The sequence below is a fragment of the Argentina silus genome (genome assembly GCF_951799395.1).
Source record: "Argentina silus genome assembly, chromosome: 19".
In the NCBI taxonomy this organism is placed as follows: Eukaryota; Metazoa; Chordata; class Actinopteri; order Argentiniformes; family Argentinidae; genus Argentina; species Argentina silus.
The window spans coordinates 9,159,931-9,181,270 of NC_139673.1; the positions used below are offsets into that span (position 1 = coordinate 9,159,931).

The following is a 21,340-nucleotide window of genomic DNA, read 5'->3' on the forward strand; positions in this document are numbered from 1 at the left end:
ATTGTTCCTTGAATACTAATGCATTTCAAAAATCCATGGGGGAGATGACAGGGGATGTCAAAGGAAAAATAGAAATGTTTATTTTGTCAGGAAAAATTCTGAATTTTGAGAGCGGGTACAGTCTACTTTCTGAAGCTCAGTACCAGTCCGAGGAGGGTATTGTTCCCCAGCCCAGAGCCAGTCTTCCCACAGGGAGATAACTAGAACCGGACCTGTGTGCTGTAGTACTGGACCCACAAGGCTCTGGAGGAGGCCATAAGCCCTCTACATGCCAAGCCAACCAGAATCATCAGTCATCCCTGCACCTCAACCCACAATCCCTCTCTCCTTGGGCCTGACAAACGGTTGTGCCGGGGCCAGGCACTAATAACCTGGCCTGTTACTGTAGCTCTAGCAGTAGAACCACTGTGGTTCTCCAGTGTATCTCCGTGCCCCATTTTCCTAAACAGTGAGACTCTATTTATGTCGGAAGAGGCAATGTTGATGCTGTTTTCATCTTTTAAATTGTCAGGACCCAAGGCTCATGTGAGGAAGCCTAGTCTTCTGTAAGGTCCGGGGTCAGGTTTGTCCATCCTCTCCATACCTCTCACAATGAGTAAACCTCCAACAAACTAGAGCCTCATCCAAGCAGCTGCTCCTCAGCCTCTGGCACCATCCCAGCCCAGTCCTCTGAGGACAGAGCTGTTTATTAAACACACAATAACACTGCCCCAAAGCCTTGTTTACCCCGTCTTAACTTTTCACTTCTTTCTTTTCTCCTCCTCACAAAGCAGCACAGCAACAAGGATTGGCTTTATACGTACATTCTGTTCAGGAGGATAGTAACCTAACCAGGCAATGTATACAAAGAGCAGCAGGAGACCATCACAAAAGGCTTTTTTATGTGTGTCGGCTTCTGTGTATGATGTTGGATGGCATAACACGGTGTGATGAGTGTGTATGAGTGTGTTCTTTGTTTTGCTCTGGGTGAAGAGGCTCCCTCTGTGTGTCTTTACATTTTTCAGACTGCTCCATAGAGCATAGGCCCCTCATCAGCCAAATATGCCAGTGATGGAGGAGAGCCATGTGAAGGAGGGAAGGTTGTGATCCAAGGCCATCTCTCAGGGCTCATCCTGGGGTTGCCTGACTGCTCTCAAGTCCCCCTGGAGCCTGGAGGCCATATGGCAACAATAAACCTTTAGCCATACATCACACACCTCTTTAAACACTCCATCTGATCATCAAAGGCCCCGATGTGGAATGAATGACAGTGACCTGGTGATGTAAACCTTTGAGAGACCTTTTCCATGAATGTAGCAAACTACCTCTGTGGCCACTGACATGTAGAAGCTTCTTGGCTGCTGGGGTGGTGAGGTCTCATTTTTCCCAACTGAGTCAAACCTGGTGAAACAACAGATTTCCGGTCACTCACTATTGGTACAACGAGTTGAATGGATGACTTTTAATCCATCAATCTATCCACACATACCATCTATCTATCAACAGTGACAGGTATGTTTTCAAAAACAACATGGATTTACGTTTCTTTACTAGAAACGGAGGATTCCAAAGCTGGCACCACCGAGTGCCTCGTGCCCATTGGATGAACCGTACTGTATATCCACAGGCTGTGGTGTTTGATCACTGGGCTGTGAATCTTCAGCGCCCTCTTCCCAGCATGGAAGTGCGTCACTGGGGGGGAAAAAAATCCAACTGACTCTTTCACCGTCTCGCTGTTGTTAAACAAAGAACAAAGCTCTTATCGCTCCAGCCTCCTCATACACATACCGGTATACATCCCGCCAATGTTGCTGGAGTGTTTGTTTTGCGGTTCTGTTCCAGTCAAGATGGTCTGACGAAGCAACATCACCACAGATTCCTCATCAGGCGTTTGACAGACAGTCTTTGTTTCTCTGCTCTGACGTGGCTTTGATCCGTGCCAGCATTCAGCCCTGCTCCCTAGGGGGACAACGAAAATGAATCAATGTGAGCGCTTTTATGCTGAAAACAATTGAAAAGAACCAAATCAAAAGAAATAGCTGAGGGCTGAATCAATCAACCAGCAAAGCCTCATCCTAATTGTATTCAATGGTTTGGAGGCATGTATCCGAGTTTCGACACTCGGAATTAGGATTTTTATTGCATTGGACAACTTTCTATAAATCATTCACAGTTAAAACGATTGTAGGGAAACTCATTAGAGTACAGAAACCACTATTGATATTATCACAGCATGTATTGTGTGTGTGCGCTCGGTAGTGGGATTGTGTGTGCTGTGTCTTCATCAGCTCAGCTTATTTCTCATAGCAAGTGCACCATAGGTCATGACAGGCTAAGGAAACCAGAGTGAAATGGAGATGGATTACACACAGTACAGTATGAAAATGTAGAATGTGTTCATGGATGCCTCTGGCTCATGTAAGTGTAAGGTGTGCTTTGAGACCTGGCCCACATGGCTGTGTTGGAGATGGAGATGTCTGCCCCGTCATGTTGTGTTTGGCTAGTGTGCCACTAATTGCTTTCACAGATTGCAGGTGATTTACCCCCGCCAATTGACACCTCAGGGTAGTCCGGCCCGGCCAGGGGGGGTTTCCTCACCTGGTGTTATTCAGCGGCCCCCGGGGCCCCTCACTGTGACCCCCCCCCCCACACACACACACTTCAAGCAGTGCAGAGTGAAGCCAGGGTGAATGTGGCCTTGTGGGAGACAGCCAAAAGAGCCCGCCACCGCCCCCCATCCTTGTGTATTGTTTTCTGATGTATTGCCACAGGGAGTCTGTACAGGGGAGAAGGAAGGGCCCTCCCCTCCTCTGCCTCCATCCATCTGACCACCACACCTCAAACACTCTCAAACGGTTTCCTTCCCTGTTCCTGATCTTTATCCTCCTTCTTGCAGTTGCTCTCATCCTGCTTATTAGCTTGATTTGTAGCAAGTATTGCGATAATGAGGAAATGCCATCAGCAGATCCATACATATGCTCTCTATGGTGATGGAGACATGTGAGGGCAACACACTGATTTCCTGCATTGACATAATGTATTGTAGCACCAAATGAACCAAGAAACAGCGGCCCATAGTGGTGATAAGCAGCATCAGCGCAGGCACCCTCCTATACATCAACAACAGCATCAGCCACGTTTCCACATTCTTCTGGAACGAGAGCCTCTTCAGCCCTAAATCTTGCATGCTCCCACACCACTAACCTAACAGGCCCCCGTTTCCCCTGAAACCACATGCTGTACTCTCAATCCCCCCGGTTGGAAAAACACACTCACAATTTACCCAACACCAGATCTGTCAAATTACTGGAAATCTGGACATCTGTTTTGTTTTGGTCCTGTCCTGAACATCCTGGTCCTCCCCAGTGTGGGCTGGGTTATGTGTGCTATGTTAACCTAGTTTCCCAAGTTCCGCCCCATAAACAACTCGCTCAGAGATGAAAATCCACCATAGCCTCACAGCTGGAACTCCTATCACATGGTGAGTGTAATCACTGTACTGCATATAAAAATACGCTAATGGGGCTGGTTTATTAGTGTAAATGATCTGCCTCTAAAACGCTGCATTTTACATTAATGCGGTCCAAGACCCGTACATCTACTGTCATCAATTCTGACATACAGAGCTGCGTATCAGCCAAGGATCAGCAGATGATACATTTAAGGATTAAGGATAAGTTACCGTTGGATGGTCTTGAAACAAGCATTTGGGGTGCAATCAAGGCCACAGATGCAAATCGGGTTTCAAAGTGGATGAACACAGGGTACTTCTGAGTTGTGAATATCATAGCTCTCAGCCAGGTCTTCATGAGGGTATTTCATATAGAGATCCTCGCTGACAATCAGCATAGAGAGTGGACACAGGAGGACACATTGCACACCATGTTCTGATTGTATTTTTGCTGTATGCTGCAAACCACTCTCTTTCATAATGGCAGAGAGGTGAATCAGGAACACAGAGCGGCTCCCTGCCAGCAGGTCAGTAGCCCTGTGTGCAGTGGTGCAGTGAGGCCTCATTAACTCCAGTGTAAAAACAGGAGGTTGATAACAGACAGCGTATCCTGGAAGCACCAGCGGGTGCTTCCGGACAGACGGACCGACGGGCGGCCTCTTCCCCTCACAGGTTCTCCAAATGACTTCACTCATGTAATTACTGTACTCGACTGGACACGCTTCCTCACAAATGGCTTCCAGCTCCCACACAGATGTTTAGTAGAAGATGAGTGAGTTTGAGATGCAAAAAGAGACTGGTAGATTAGAAGGACAGGGGGAAATGGGAGCTGGAGGCCTTCACTTACCCTGTAGTTTCATCTAGGAGCATCTGCTGGGTGAATGAATGTCAAAGAGTTGCCGAGTCTAATTCGAGCAACATGTCATCTTTCATTTCCATTAAACTTAGAGAAAAAACATCATGGCATTTCAGTATCAGTCCACATGTTCACTGGTCTACTCATGCTGGGTGTGCAGTTTATAACCTGGTACACGCTTGAACCAGGGTGAGCAGTTTGGGTCAGTGACAAGGCACCTTCACTAAGGTACGGCTCCAAATGTCACTGAAGATCAATGACAGCTTCTAGGGCTAGCCAAAGACGCTGCCCCTCTGGCCCAATGCACTCACTCACCCCACACACTCCACCCTTGAAAACTGTAAATGTGTGTGTGTGTGTGTGTGTGTGTGTGAGGAGTGCAGAATCATAGCCAAAGGAACTCCAGCCAGATTTGTTTTTAGCATCCTCACCCTCCAGCACACACACACACACACACACACACACACACACACACACACACACACACACACACACACACACACAGACACGCACAACCCATCACTCACACATTGAAACACACACACACAGACACAGACACAAACACACACACACACACACACACCTGAGGTTAGCGCAGAGATCAAAGGAACATCCGATAGGTCCAACAGAAGAAAAGGTGGCACTCCTCCAGGCTCCTTACGGACAGCAGCTGGTCGATAAAACGTGCTGCTGCTGCTGCTGCTGGGTGGGGCAGAGGTGCTGAGGCAGCATGTTCCTCTCCAAAGGCCCTGCTGTTTGTTGCGGAGCGTTAGCGGCTGGGTTACAAGACTACGGAAGGCTATTCGTTTCCCATCCTTTGCTGATTTCCCACAGCATGAGTGAACATGAGGTGTAAGCCCCAACACGGTCCCGTTCCCCAACCCAGCCAAGCCCAGCCCAGCCCCAGGCCAGGGTGAGACAGGACCTCAACATACTGGGTCACACACCTGGGCTTTATAAACAAACCAACCGACTCTGCATGACGCCAGGTAATCTGAAGCAGGAGCAGGGAGAGAAGCAGCTGGCTGCTCCATTGGAGAGTCTGAGGACCATCTGCTCCGATACTACTAGTCTAGAGATTAGACAGACCCATCAACACCCATCAAAGATTCGGATTCAACAATGCACTCAGGATATTAAAACGTGTATTCGTGTGACATCGAATTTCCATCTGATGTGATAAATGCCAAGTACGTCAGTAGAAAAGCCTGATCTTGATGCCAACTGCTGTGCTTCAGGAGCAAACTGTTCCTGGAATGAACCCTAACAACATTCGGTCCTCTCTCGCTGTCTGCACTTTAGGGATCAGTAAAGGGTGAGTGCCACACTTCATCTCTGTCCTAACTGGGAGTAAAGCAGTCATCAAGCAGGCCTACACAGCTGTATATCAGCAGGGCCTTTCTCCAGCCTGGGCCTTAGAAGAGATCCCAACCCCAGCATGGCAGCCAGTCAAAGACCCAGCGTCTGCATCTCATAAAAGCCTCTGAGTAGATACAGAGAGTGAGTTACTGCTGCTTAGAGGCCTTCTCTCAGATCTCTCTCTTTCTCTTTGCCCTCTCTCTCTCTTTCTCTTTGCCCTTTCTCTCTCTCTCTTTCTCTCTCTCTCTCTCTCAGTATGCCAGCCAGGCCGGGGATTAGACAGCCTCTCCACAGTATTTATCTGGGATGCTTGTCTGTCAGATGTCTCTCCACAGTCAGCATGAGGCCTAGCTCAACATCTATTTCTGACATATACTACTCTACTGTATACCGCTTCCAAATAGGAAGGTGGTGTTTCTTGCAGTAATAATGTCATAATGCAAGATGCTAATATGTGTAATAAACATGATATTATGTGTAAGAGGCTTCTCTGGTATCATGTTGTTGCCCAGAACAGGTGGGATGGGCTGTTTGAGAATGTAATCCTGAAGTAATATCACATACACATGTACTAAGCCCTTTCTCTGTACTGTACTGTGAGTCACACTCCAACTTGGATATCCTTTGAATGATACAGGACAGCTGTGAGTCCTTATTTCCAATCCGGGCCTCAATTTGACTGATCATTCTAAGAAAGGAATGAATGAGTGTGGAAAGTCAAACCAAATAGAAGAATAAGATAAGATAAGAAACTGTGATAAATCAGAATAATCTGCTGTCGTATTAATTAACGCCAAAGAGGTGCATGCTTGAATCATTCAATCCCAGTGTTCTAGAAAATGGGCAGCCCTATCAGCAGCATACCTCCACTGTGTTTCCTGAGGATACGCGATTGTTTACACTTCATTGGGAATCTGTTCCACCCCATTCCTGCATGTCTCTACCCACCAGGCAGAGCAAGGCCAGTCCACATCGTGTCTGTGGTCAGTAAAGTTGGTCCAAAGGTAATGGACTGAGTCTGGGTATAGCCTGGGTGGCCTGGGTCTCCATTTCATTCATGCATGCTGTTGGACCTCAACTCAGCATACCTCTCTAGTCATATGACTACTCCACTCAAACCTGCGGTGGGACCATGTGCTCTGACAGAGTATGTGTTGCTTTACTTAGTAATAGTAGTAGTAGTAATAGTTACAATAGTTGTTGTAGTTGTTGTTCTTGTTCTTGTTCTTGTTGTTCAGTCGTATTTCTATAGCGTGGGGCCCTAAATCTTGATCTAAGTAATGTGCCCCAGTATAGAGGAATTCAGTATAAGTAATGGGATTTGATGGTATTTGTGTGTTGGTTTCACCATTTAGAAATGACAACACTTTTTATACATAGTCCCCCTATTTCAGGGCACCAAAAGTAATTGCCTTGACAGGTATTTCTGGTAAATTGGGTGTGTTCTGTCACATCATTTGTGCAGGCACAAAAGAGCTAGTATTTTTAGTATTGAATCTAGGCTTTGAGTTTGCCTTTGGAGTCTGCCAACATGAGGATCAAAGAGACGTCAATGAATGAAAGAGACGTCAAGGAAGCCATTATTAGGCTGAACAATCTGAAACATAGCCAAAACCTTAGGCTTGCCAAAATCAACAGTTTGGAACATTATTAAAAAGAAAGAAAAGCACTAGTGACCTCAGCAATCACAAATTGGCTGGTAGGTCAAGGAGGACTTCTACAGTGGATGAGTGAATAATTCTCATCATAATTAAGAAAAAACCCAAAACAACTGTTCCACAGATCAGGAACACTCTCTAGGAGGTAGGCTTGAATGTGTCAGAGACTACTATGCCCAGAATACAGTGCCCTCCATAAGTATTGGAAAAAGGGAGCATTTTGTGTTCTTTTAGCTCAATACTCCAACAGTTTGGATTTGAAATCTAACATTTACCATGAGGTTAAAGATCTTTTTTCAGATTGGTTTCACCATTTAGAAATTACATCTGTTTTATACATAGTCCCCTTATATCAGGGCATCAAAAGTATTGGAAAATTGGCTTGACAGGTGTTTCTTGTTAGTCAGGTGTGTTCCGTCACATCATTTGTGCAGGTATAAGAGAGCTGTCAATGTCTAGTCTTGATTCTAAGCTTTGCATTTGCCTTTGGAATCTGATATTGGTGTCTGTTAACATGAGGACCAAAGAGATGTCAATGAAAGTCAAGGGAGCCATTATGAGGCTGAAATATCAGAAAAATCAATCAAAAACACAGCCAAAACCTTAGACTTACCAAAATCAACAGTTTGTAACATCATTTAAAAAGAAAGAAAGCACTGGTGAGCTCAGCAATCGCATATGGGCTGTTAGGCCAAGGAAGACTTCTACAGCGGATGACCAAAGAATGCTCACCATAATTAAGAAAAAACACAAAACAACTGTCCCACAGATCAGGAACACTCTCCAGGAAGTACGCGTGAATGTGTCAGATTACTATTAGCCACAAAATACGTCACCAGCTGAACTACAGAGGCTTCACTGCATGGTGCAAACCACTAGTTATACTCCAAGAGGATGGTCCAGAGGTCTGGAAAACTGTTCTGTGGACAGAAGAGACAAATATTATCATATACCAGAGTGATTGCAAGAGGAAAGTTTGGAGAAAAAAGGATCTGCCTGAGATTTACAGTATACCACCTCATCTGTAAAACATGGTGGAGGACGTGCTATGGTTTGGGCATGTATAGCTGGCACAAGAACTGGCTAACTTGATTTGTTTAAATTGATGATGTTACTGCTGACAGCTGTATTCTGAAGTGTACAGAAAACATTTTATCTGCCCGAGTACATGCAAATGTCTCCAAATTCATTGGACAGTAAGACAATGACCCCAAACATACTGCCATATTTCATACTTTATTTACTTTCAAATTGTGCAAAAAATACAAAACCCATCCAATGCCTGTATAAAAACCATAGAAACAAGACAAACAAGCAAAACAAATAGAAACATCACACATATCCATGATACTTTTACAACATACAGGACAGTACAATTCAGAAAAAACACAAATCAAAGTATTTACACACAATTGTCATAGCTGTACAAACCATTTATAGATTTCCCTTAAGATTTCCCACATACTACAAACCTAGCGCAGAGAAGACGAGTGAGGTAGCCTAAACGTAAGAAAGAAAGATGAAACATAAACCCAGAAAGAGAGAAAGAGAGAGAGATGAGAGAGAGAGATGAGAAAGAAGAGGGCTGCACTGATGATGACCGCGCTGCTGTCCTGCATAGTGATTGAAGGACACTTAGAGCTCCTTTCTAAAACCCAGAACATCCAGCATTTACGTGTTTCTATCTTCCTCGCACGACTATCAAGTCAGAAAACAAAAGCCGTCAGCCGTTAAAAGGAGACTCCCCAGCTGAATTTCGCCCTCTGCGTGCCTTCTGGATAAGTAACTTTTTATTACATCCCTCTGGATGAGTGGTTTAAACGGATCCGTGTTCTGCATGCACTGTGTATTTTACAAATCATTCCCAAGTGCATGAACTGTAACTGAAGCTAAGCTGCTGATGGGAACCCTTGGCACAAACACTTCTCACACCGCACTACATATGACCCTCGGCGTCCATGCCCAACCAACTAAGGACATTTACACATTCAACTGTCTTAGGTGGGGTTAACTTTAACCTAGAATAGATGATTTAGCTCATCCAATCAAACACATGACTTCACGAGAGGAAGTGGGCAGTAACGCAGCGAGCAACAATATATACAGACACATCGTGGAAATCAAAACAAAAATATTGTTCATCTGTGATCCTTGGATGGGTCCAGATTTGCCGCCATTTTGAAGGCCCTGCCCACGTATGCACCCGTTGCCTCTCAGCATACAGAGGAGAGAACATTGTTCGAATGTTTTTGCACCTTTACTAGATCGTCTGCACATTATTGACACTGGAAGGCGTACCGGCTTTATTCAGGAAAGGCTTCTTTTCTTTGGAGGTATGCCTTCCTCTCCTCCCCTCTTCCCCTTCCTACGCAACCCGTCTGTCTCTCTGTCTGTCTGCCTCTGTCTGCCTGTCCACTGTGAGCTCCAAACGGGTCGACACAGATCCTCTTCTAACTCTAAGTACTGTGGCCTATCCTCTCCTTCAGCAAAGGTATGTAGCTAAGCATAGAAAGGCCAGAGAAGCAGAGACAACCTACAAAATACACATTATTAGAACATAGAAAACTGTCAATAAAAGCCCATTTAGAAAAATTACAAAAGATTAAATCTGTACAGAATGATTAAATACAATTAGATCAATATACATTCCTGTGTATGGAGACCAATGATTTGACTTTGTAATATGAACATAAAATATAAACATAAGAATTTCTAGAAAATATGACATATTCGATTTGAAACCTAACTACATGTCAAGACGCATACATCCAGCACCAGCTGTTGTATTCGTCTTTGATATAACATTTTGCATTTATTGCTTGTATATCCTTACAAAAATATCCACATCTGGAGTTTAAAGGTGAGGGACACAAAAGAGTCCATTGTGATGATGTTTAGTAGCGGGCTACTGTTTATTAGCTAAGAGGGAGAAGTGTCTGTTGGTCCAATGGGAAGTCCTGCTTCCTCCCAGGGCGGAGGACAGAGACAGATGTGTTACAATGGCATCGAACCTGTGGGCACTTCCTGCCCTTGAAGAGCTGATGGGGGACCCCATTAGTCCCTGGACTAGTGGGTGGGAGGCCCTGCGATCCCGGCGCTGATTCACTCTCTCACAGCGAAGAGACGGAATGAGCCTCCTTCTGTATTGCTCTTACTGAAGGACATAGACAAGAGAGACAGTTAGATGGTGCATTCACATAAAAACAACACAAACCATACTGCTGTCAAGTCAATTACATTATTCTGTGGACCAATTCTCTTCATTGTTAGCTTGTGGCTCCAATTCAATGCAGCCCTGTGTGGGAGTGGATGCCAGTAACTACCAGTTGCCAGTAGTAATACTAGAGTATTGGTACAGTTAGAGTAGGGGAATCACAGTGGACGTATCCGGAAACATGAGTCAAACACTGGCTCCTTGTTGCCCCATGCCGCAGCAATCGACTGACCTTTCCAGCAACCACTATGGGCTATTGTGCTGGGCTTGATGGCTTTGTTATTAATTCATTAGTGGAGAGGCCTTGAAGGCCTGCCATGCTCAGTAATGTCAGGATGAGGCCAGTCCCATTGGCATCACATCACGCTGGCTGTAATTATCTGCCTAGGGAACCACTGAGTCAGCCACCGACAGCTTTTCCATCCACGTGTAACTGGATAGGCTGTGATTATTTCCTCCTTAATAAAGGCAGTCCACGCTGCCCGCTGCCTGCTGCCCACTACCCCCCCAAACTTCCTGAGCATGTCATCGCTTTGACAGTGCCCACCGCTAAGGTCAGTATGTCACACCAGAGGCTGCAGGGTTTTACCCCTGGTTGTCCTCTACAGCTCTCGCTGTGTCCTGTTACTGTTGGAAGGCCCCAATCCTCACTCATACTCAAGGTTAAGGCGATGAGGCCTTGTGATTTCAGCATTAGATTTCACAGTACTCCAGCTCAGCTGATTTTGGCCATGCAGCACTTTGCACACTCCATTGGACGCTGGGGCTAAAGTAAGCAAAGAGTCCATGTGTGGGCCATCCGCACGCTGAAACCACACCATTACTCTTACACCCCTACGTGCCAAACATGGACTTGGCCTTAAGGGCTTCCGTGCCTGAGCCTTAGACCACTGGGCCTGGCTACTGCCTGACAGGTGAGGGGTGGATGAGGAGGGAATGAGGAGGGGATGAGGGGGGATGCAGGGGGAGGTGGAGTATGAGGAAAGAGTAGGGTAGAGCAGGGCACCTTTCTGACTGGATGCCGTTCTTCAGGACTCCCAAATAGCTCTTCTTCTTGTCCAGCGGCAGCACGTCCACGTAACCTCCGCCCGCCTTGATCACCCCGGCGTGGATGGCTGCTCTGCAGATACTGGAGCTCTGGGGGACAGGGGAGAGGAGGGCAAGCAGGGGTTATTACATGATACTCGACTGTACACTATTAGTAATGTACTGTATGTACAATTAGGTACCGTGTTGGGCTTACGCATACAGTGCATACAGACTTTATAAGCCTTTACAATGTCCCAGTCTCATTTTACATGACTTCTTTGTCCCGGGTCCCAACGAAAATACTGTACATACTGTATACATGACATCATCAAGGGGGGACCCAAGCACATCACCTATCAGGATGTAAAAGCCTGCCACTCTCTGGATAAACAAATGACAGGCAGCAGCAGTAGAGAGCCATGTCCTCCACACAGGCTGGGGCCAGGGAATGGTGGGAGCTGTCCCACCTAGTCTGAGGCCCTGAGCCTGGCTCCAGAGTGTGTCAGACCCTGGGTCCTTATCACCAGGCTGGAAGGCTCATTCATCTCTCTATGTCTAGCCTAACCCAGGCCACATTCCCTCTGCACCCAACCCTACTCAAAACACTGGAGCTGTGCCTGTCTCTGCTGCTTGGACTTCATCCAACTTAGTACACTACAGGCTTCCTACGTCTGGTGGAGGTCTGGTGTCTGGGTACTTATGGCATATCACTCCACTGAAGGAGTATGGTATGCTGCCTGCTAATGCTAGTCTACAGTATAAGTGTGTGTGTGTGTGTGTGTGTGTGTGTGTTACATCATCTCTGAACAACACGATTCTTTAGCTACAGTCTGTTGGAGATCTGTGAGAAACTGGTTTATGGGCCAGTTGGACTACATCTAAGTGAAATGGCTCTTGAAAAAATCCAAGTCAACAGGTTCATCCAAGGCAAGAACTATTAAAACATCAACTTCATGTCACTGCGCCAATTTACAACAACTCCAAAAATGGGCCGCAAGGGACCGCAATTATTTCTTCACTGCTTTTATCCGCTACACTCTCATGTCAACTTAAGTACGTCCCTCGCATTTTCTATTAACCCTGAGGTGATTTTTAGAAGGACGTTGGTTAGGTGAGAGGTCTTTGACAGTTAGACATGAAGTGACTGAGAGTGTTGAGTGTCTGGTGTCTCCTGGGCTGGTCCTGAGGCCTTCTCCCTCTGCCACAGCCCCAAGCCCCAGGGCCCTTGTCTCAGGCCTCAGGCACGCCACCACTGGGCCAGGTCTGAGTCAGCCAAGGCCAAGCAGCCCCAGCAGCTGTGTGTGGTGTGGTCAGGCCCAGCACTGGGAGACACATTACTGGTGACCATGGGCCTGCCTGCTTTACCAGCTCTCCCATTCTTTAACAGTGTTCCCACTTTTGTTCAGAGGCTGCTCGTGGTCGCCTCACACCACAAAAACTGCACGCTCTCTTAAAGTGCTCCACGGGGCTAAAACCGCACTATTCTGCTGTCCAACATAAATCAGGTCACAGTTCCAGATAGCTACAGTAGCGCTCTGCAGGGAGGGAGATGACACACTGAGGTCTGTCTGTCTGAGCAGTGCTGGCCCACTGGAGGGGGGGGGGGGGGGGGGGGGGGGCTGACCTCCACCAGACTGACCTCTCAGCCTCGGAGCACATGTGGTCGTTGGTCACTGAGGACGTCCATGTTAGGGTCGTGTTCTGTACAGTTTACCCAGTGAGGACTACTGTAAGTACAGCAACAGTACTAACCTCTGTGTAGATGTTGTTTCCAACCACAGGGGCCCAGTAGGAAGGCTCGTTCTTGCAGTTGGCTGGACAGAACATTCTGAGGAACACATCGAGAATTCATTAGAATGGTGAAATACAATGGAGATCCAGAACTTAGTCATTAATTTATAAGACAATAGACAATGTTGAAACATCACTGCGATTCATCACTGTCCTCATACGGGATGTTGGCTGTCATCTATGCAATCCATCATAAATCATGAGTATAGTTAATACCATGTAATATTATCAACATGAGAACATTTCCGGTTTAACTGCTCTGTGTCAAAGGGAAGATTGGGGCGTTTCCTCATTCGATCAGACTCTGCATGTTTAAGAGATTCCAGTGGTTTGGTACAGTAATTGAGGTTTACACATTTGGCTCAGAAGAAGCTGACTTTCATTTGACACTGTTGTGCTTACAAAGCAAAACTCTTCATTTACAAGTCATTTGTGCCTGTGGAGTATGTGAGCATGGTGGGGGGGGGTTAGGCACCTTGGGCAGTTGGAGGAAGGTTTCTTGAAGGAGCAGATCTCAGCGACGGTGGCATAGCAGTCTACAGACAGTCCTAGGGTGGAGAGGAGAAACACGTCATAAACATCTGTACAAGACATCAGGTAGAAAGACACATCAAATTGTTACATGCTGTCATTATTCTGAATAAACACGGTTTGACTTACTTTCCACTTTGGCCACCACAAAGGCATTGCCAGGTTTGAATTTGCTGTGAAGGGATCAAAATGAAGAATTAGGAAATCGTACAGGAAATCTGAAACTTCTCAGGATATGGCCAAATCAAGGGAGAGTACAACGTTGCAGCATAGAGCATTTGAAGAACTGGGTGAGGTTAACTGGAGAAGTCATGAGGAGGAACAGAAAATATCAACCTGAATGACTCAACGCCGTTCTTTGTGGCCTTGATGAAGAATGGTAGTTTGTCTTTCCTTCCAGTGTCAACCACACCACCATTGTTATCGATGACGCCATAGTGCAAAGCAGCACGGCAGATACTAGATTGCTAAAAACAATAGAGAAAGAGCCATTAAAACCCATAACCATCATAATCACAACCACCATTGTGTGAATGCAGAGTGTCTTGTTTAGAAATGTTGGATATCAATATCAATAACTCACCACATCGTAAAAGAGCGTCCCCCACACTTTCCCCTTCTTGTTCAGGCAGTTGGCAGGACAGTTATATCTGTAGAGAGACATGGAGACCGAGTGAGTGGGCGCTGGGCCGTGGGAACTGAATGTGATGTCAATAAGAATGGAGAAAACACACACTGACCTGTTGCAGGTGGACCCCTTGCACTTGTCTCGCATTCTAGTTTCACACTTGATGTTCTGAGCTGCAAGACACACAAAAAACAACCAAAATCAAATCACCTAACAAGATCAGGCAGTGATCTTGGTGATATTTCACCCCAAATCAGTCCATTCCCCATGCATTCCTGAACCTACTCAGGAAGGTGCTGCCTGTGGGCTTGGGAGAGGCGGGCTTGGGACGGGAAGGTTTGGGACTGGAGGGTTTTGGAGTGGAAGGCTTGGTGGCGGGCTTCTTGGGAGCAGCGGGCTTGGGTTTGGGTTTGGGGGCAGGTTTGGCGGTGGTGGTCCGGGGTGGCATGGGAATCTGGGGCTTCTCCACCTCGTTCATGTCCTCTGTCTCTGACCGCTGAGAGTCTCCTGGAGAACAAGAGAGAAGGGCATGATGAGACTACAGTAAGTACACACACACACACACACACACACAAAAAACCATGAAGGTCTGCTCACCCTTGTAGCAGAGGTTGTCCCTGCAGCCTCCTCCATAGCTGGGCGGGCACTGGGAGCAGGGGCGGCCATGTTGGTAAGGGGCCTCTCCGATCCAGTTTCCCCTGGAGAGGAGCACAGCGGTCATGCACAGTGGGATGACTCGGTGGAAATTAGTGTCTCACTGGGCACCTGGTCTCGCAATTATTCCAGCTCTCTTTGCACATTATCACACACACTCTTAAAAGTCGAGAGCCCAGCAAGCTAATGAAAACACTCCCCTCTGTCCCTCTGGCAATTAAATCATTAGAAGCTGTCTGGAACACAAGAGTCTGGTCAGGCCCTGTTTTTCTTTCCGCTTTCCTTCATTCTTTTTCTGTTTCAACCTCTGGTAGGAATTTGTTCATGGTCTCGTTGTGTCATGACATGCTTCTTAGACAGATACTTCAACAGTACAACACGGACACAGTAACATTACACAGACCAATTCCCCTGTGTTCCCTCGCTAGTGTTTGGTGTTAGGCACACATTGTGTACCATGTAGGGGGAAGGAGAATCAATCAATAAAACTCGACACTAGAGACAAAAAAAAGATGTTGAGAGCGCTGGTCTTACTTGGGGGAGTAGTTGCACACGAGGTAAACAGCATTCTCCCAGACCTCCCCCCATACATTCATCCTGGGACACACGTGCACTGCACAGCCCACCCGACTAGTGGTGGCCCAGACCAGCTGCAAGTAAGTAAGAGAATTCATCCATTAGAGCTGGTGTACAAACACAGAGACACTGATATACACACACAAAGACATTCAACATTCTTAACTTATCTATCATCCATCTCCACTGGTTCAGCTTCACAGCACTGTATATATAACGCATTCGTCTTAGGCGTTGAATTGAACTGGAGCTCGGCGAGAGTCGTGGGTGGTTATGCAAGTCTGAGAGGTGAGTGTCTCAGACACACACACACACAGAGGTAGGAAGCTCCAAGTGACTGTGGACCAGAACCCCCCCCCCCCCTCCCACCCCTCTTCTCTTTCACCCACTCTTTCTCTCCATCCCTCATAGATCTGTCAGTCTTGCTGCAGGAAGTGTCTCTCCCATGCTGGGGTGTCGAGGGCAGATTGATGGGGCCGCGGGGGCCGCGGGGGCCAGGAGAAGAGGCTGCTCTTTCATTGGGTGCCAGTCAGAGGAAGGAGATGGCCCTGGAGTGTGACCGCCGTTTAGTTTCCTGTCCCATTCTGTGATCATTCTCATGATCCCGTTTAGAAATATAAATAAATGATTCAGCCGGCCGGTCGGTCGGTCGGAGCGAACAAAGAGAACTCTGGGATATGACTGCTTCCTCTGTCGATATGAGGAAGTTGTAAAACGTAAAGCCACGGCACCACTCTGAGAACCTGGCGGTGGTTCCCCAGACGTATAGGCAAGGCTTACTTTCTCTCACAATAAAAATTATTCCGTGAGTCTCCTCCTACCACTCTTTCTAGCGCTATTCCTGACTCTGTCACTCACTCTCTCTCTCTCTCTCTCTCTTGCAAGAATGTGCTTCCCTTTCCTGGGCCAGTGAGGGGACAGGCCACCAGCAGTATTGATGTTGAGACAGTGACTGAGCAGAGACGACCACAGTGCTACAGAGCCAGAGATCTGATGGGAGCTGGAGATAGTGTTGCAAGCTCTGTGTCATCCCTAGATACTGTGACGGACAGAGGGACTGGCCTATCAGAGAGAGGCAGGGAGTAGGGATGGGGACGGGACCCCAACTACGCTAGCTAGCATTCCTAGGAAATGAAAGACCAAAACAACCCTTGGCATTGTTCCTTGCATTCCTGCCTCTTCAAAGGAATCCAGGTCACAATAAACTGATTGGCGTGTCAGGGAACGGCTTCCAGATGCTAGTGACCTGGTTTCAGTGCGAACAAAAGTGCCAGTTCCCCCCTCTCTGTCCTCTTCTCTCCATCTCTGTCCCTCTGCTCTCTGCCTCTTTCCCTCTGTTTCCCTCTCCCTGTCCCTCTATCTCTCTTTCTTTGTTGATCCTTGTCCCCGTCTTCTCTTTCTCTGTTTATCTCTCTGTCCTCCTCTCTTCCCTCTCTGTCCCTCTCTCTGTGGGTTTCCCCCTCCCTGTCCCCCCTATCTCTCTTTCTTTGTTTATTCCTCTCTCCCCCTCTCTCTCCCCCTCTGTTTCCACGGTTCTAAAGCCGTGCCTCTGTGTACAGGGCCTCTCCATCCCTCCCCTCCCCTCCCCTGTCTCAACATCAGTGTGTGTCCATGTGGTCCTATGATCACCACACTGCTCCAGCTACTCCCACTGTTAGATAATGGACACCAACTGAGAAAGCTGCGTGCCACATGTTGTTTTTAAGCTGGGTCTGCATAGACTGCAGCATCACTTACGGTCACATATGCTCTATAATGGAGACTGAAGGTGGAGTGAAGAGAAACCATATGATCGTAAACTCACACACAGAGATAAACGATATTAGTTCAAAGGGAACTTTTTTTTTTTAAAGGGAAACCATCTAAGGTCAAATTAGATCCACAGAGGGCATGGTAGACAAATGGGTCCTGCTTTTTACCTGAGGAACTGTTGAGGACGCTATTCATTTTCTGAACTCAGGCTTGTGCAGTTCCAACATCAGACTTGCTCTGATCCAGTGTTTGTGTACCAGCCTGTTCCTGCCCCCTCCCTCTGTCAACTACCCCTCTCTGCTGTGACTCACCTGGGTGTAGTGGGTGCACATGGGCCCAGAGCAGCGGTCGGGACACCAAGGGTTGCACTCTTGGGGGTAGGGGTAGGTGTAGTCCTTCACTTCGTCATACCAGGCCTGGACATGGTAGGCAGGGGAGCGGTACCTGAGGGCAGAGCAGACAGACACAGTGGCAGCATCAGCCTCAGCAGCCACAGAGAACTCATACACTGAGTCATCCAGCTGCCAGCCCAGGGGCACATGGGGAGCTTCTGAGGGGGCCGCCAGGTGCTTTGGCTGGGCTTGAGAAGCACTGCATCAGCCCCCCCCCCCCCGGGCCTCTACTGATTAGCCTGGTTCTGACCCAGCAGACAGACCCACAGTCTGTTCCCCACCAACACTGGGAAACTCGAGCCACGATACACATTTTTTTTTTGCTAAAACTAAACACCGCTCACCAGTAAAGCTCCACTGCCTGACGAATCAATTATAACCCTTTATTGTAAACATCTCTTTTTACGGTATTGAAAAGTGCTGAGGCAGAAGAGAGGGAGAAAAAACAGGCCGCGTCGGTGCTGGCATCAGAAGAGAGAAAGAGAGGGAGAGAGGGAGAGAGGGAGAGAGGAGGAGGGGGGCTGTGAGAACGAGAGTGGATTCCTGGAAGGGCACCTGCTAAGAGAGCCGGCCGCTGTCATACACAAAGAGCCCTACTGTCAGCCTGCAGCACTCACACACACACACACACACACACACACACACACACACACACACACATACACAGTCTAAGCACATACTTTCAAACTTGCACACAACACAACATTGTCACAGCTTACAGGACACTCTCACTCTCATCTCTAGACATAGACAAACACACATACTCAACTCAGACACGCGTATCAAGAGTGTGTGTGTGTGTGTGACATTGTCTTACCTGCCCCAGTGGACAGCCAGGTTCTGACCGATGGACATGAGCAGGTCCTGAGGCCCGTGTTCCCACTGGCACTGCTCAGCCCAGTGAGTGGAAGAGCGCTCCAACTCATCATCCCACACCTGGAGAGAGACACACACACACACACACACACACACACACACACACACACACACACACACACACACACACACACACACACACACACACACACACACAGAGAGAGAACACACTCCGATCAACACAACATCCATGACAACACAGGGACTACAATTCTGGAACAGAGACCACTGGAAGAGATATTAACACACCCCTTCAACAACAACACTGACAACATTGACCTGTCGTCAACACAGCTAATATCAACACCGCTAATAACAGGCCACCGGGTAGCTAGATTCTCCTCAGTCATAATGCCAGCCCTGTCTCATCACAGCTCGCTACCTCACACCGCTACCTTTTCAGGCCTCTCCTCCCCCTCTCCCTTCCCTGGGAGCTGACATTGAGCTGGATACAAGTAAAACATTAACTTTAGCCCGGGACATCTGAGTGGAGCAGCGCCTGGCCCAGCTCCACTACAAATCCCCAGCAATCACAGCTGAATTAGGCACATTTCCTGAGCGGGTTTCTCTCTACCTGTGGAAACGAGAATGAACTCTCACCACCGAGGGATGGGGGGGGGGGTCTGGGGCTGGGGAGGGGGGGCGCGAGACCTGTACAGTGTGGCTCCTCACAGTGTGTCTGCTCAGTACATTTCCAGGCTTTCGGTGGTCACTGCACACACACACACACACACATATATATAAATACACAAACACAAACATATATATATATATATATATATATATAAATACACAAACACACACACACACACACACACTCCTCAGATGCTGGCTTATGCTCCGCGGCCTGGCAGAGAGTAGGGCAGAAGGGGACTTTAGGCTCCTTCCTCTCCTCTACCGACCACACTGCAGTCACACAGACAACCATAACATCAGTACTACATCTGTACTACGTTAACCACAATCCCCAGAGTCGGTCCATCCAAACTATATAAACCACCGTGCACCCTTTTACCCAATCACAACATTCCATAAACACTGTCCCTCTCAATAACAACCAGTGCTCTCTGCAAACAATGGTTTTCCATAAATCTGTCTCTCTCTTGCCCACTCAATCCATCTCCATCTTCCATGAAACGCTCTATTTCTCCTCTCTTGGCCTTGCTGGCCTCCCTCCTTCGCTCTGTCCTCCTTGGCCCACCCTGACCTCACTCACCCCCCCCCCCCCCCCCCCACACCGCTCTCCCCCTCTCTCTCCTGCGTCTGGCTCCCAGCAGGTAGTGCAGAGTCAGGGCCATTATGTGGGGGCCTGCCCTGTAAAAGACTGTCTCAGCAGGCTGGTAACAACTCTACACCATGACTTCATCTTTTCCAGGAGGAGAGAGAGAGAGAGAGAGAGAGAGAGAGAGAGAGAGAGAGAGAGAGAGAGGAGATTGTTGTGGTAAAACCAACACCCTCTCATTATGGCGGAGCATCAAACAGTGGCCCATAAACTCCACCACCTCCATTTAAGACACCATGTTGCTGACACATTGGAATAATAAACATTAGGCCTTGTTCTCGTCCTAACGTGCGTTACAGAGATGGACGTTTGCCTGGTTCTCTCCAGCGGTGTGAACAGTGAGTCGACAGTTGTGAGCGGTCAGTGGTGATAGAGACGGAGGGGGAGTGAGGGGGCGTGTCTCACCATGTACTCCATGTTGGAGGCTGTAGGGTAGACTCCTCCCCTCAGCTTGTTATGGAGCTGGAGGATCTCCTCCCGGTCCACCCACTGGATGGCCCTCCGGGTCCTAGTGCCTGCGGCATTGCTGGTGCTGTTCTGGTCCGCCTCATCCTGGTACCGACTCAGCAGTTGGCGCAGCTCCTTGGAGTCGGGCAGCGTGAGGGCGGCCCCGTCCCTGGCAGAGAGGAGCAGGAGGGTGAGGGAGAGGGTGAGGGCGGAGAGCCAGGGCATGGGCCTGGGCCTGGGCATGGCAGCAGAGGTGGTGGTCATCTCCAGCCTCTGGGTCTCTTCTGGGTGTCTGGGTGTGTGTAGGGCGCTGGGGCGGGGCAGACTACAGTGGGCAGCCTTGTGTGAGCTGAGCTCTTCAGCGGCAGTGCAGACACGATCTGTGGGGAGGGAGAAAACACACTCTGTGAGCCTCAGAACTCAAGAACCAACAAGGCAGAGTCCAGACCAGAGCACATGGTCAGACAGCTTACTGAGTTAACGCAGGAGGCGTATGCTCACATAAACACACACACTCACTCACACACACACACACACACACACACACACACACACACACACACACACACACACACACAGTTCTGGCAGCGAACGCTGGACAGCAAACATCTCCCTGAATAACTGTCGCTCTCTCATTCGTATTTCCAAGAGGAGTGAATGAAGGCAAATAAATAACACAGAGTGTAGCAAAACGTTATTAACATGAAAAATATAGGAAGCGTTCAGACATTCATCAAGACTAGAGCAGGGAAAGCCATTTAGCAGATTGTGTTCAACTTTGACATGAGGCAATGGCATCACCACAGGTTGCAAAACATCAGTCAGGGAAATGATGCCAAGGCACTGCATGATGTCTCACCACTTT

The 21,340-nt window shown here is 47.9% G+C and overlaps 2 protein-coding genes across 2 annotated transcripts in view; both read right to left on the reverse strand.

Moving 5' to 3' along the window:
* The window catches only part of ap1g1 (adaptor related protein complex 1 subunit gamma 1), a 142,045-nt gene that overhangs the window by 24,904 nt on the left and 95,801 nt on the right, over window positions 1-21,340 (reverse strand). The window lies entirely within an intron of this gene.
* On the reverse strand, window positions 10,388-20,688 carry crispld2 (cysteine-rich secretory protein LCCL domain containing 2; the record flags this gene model as incomplete). Its single annotated transcript, XM_083690865.1, has 14 exons — window positions 10,388-10,457; window positions 11,524-11,654; window positions 13,299-13,374; window positions 13,813-13,885; window positions 13,998-14,041; window positions 14,205-14,335; window positions 14,452-14,518; window positions 14,609-14,669; window positions 14,782-15,003; window positions 15,094-15,194; window positions 15,685-15,800; window positions 17,790-17,922; window positions 18,688-18,806; window positions 20,434-20,688. Coding segments are annotated over 14 exons (1,581 nt in total), but the record flags the coding sequence as incomplete, so codon positions are not given.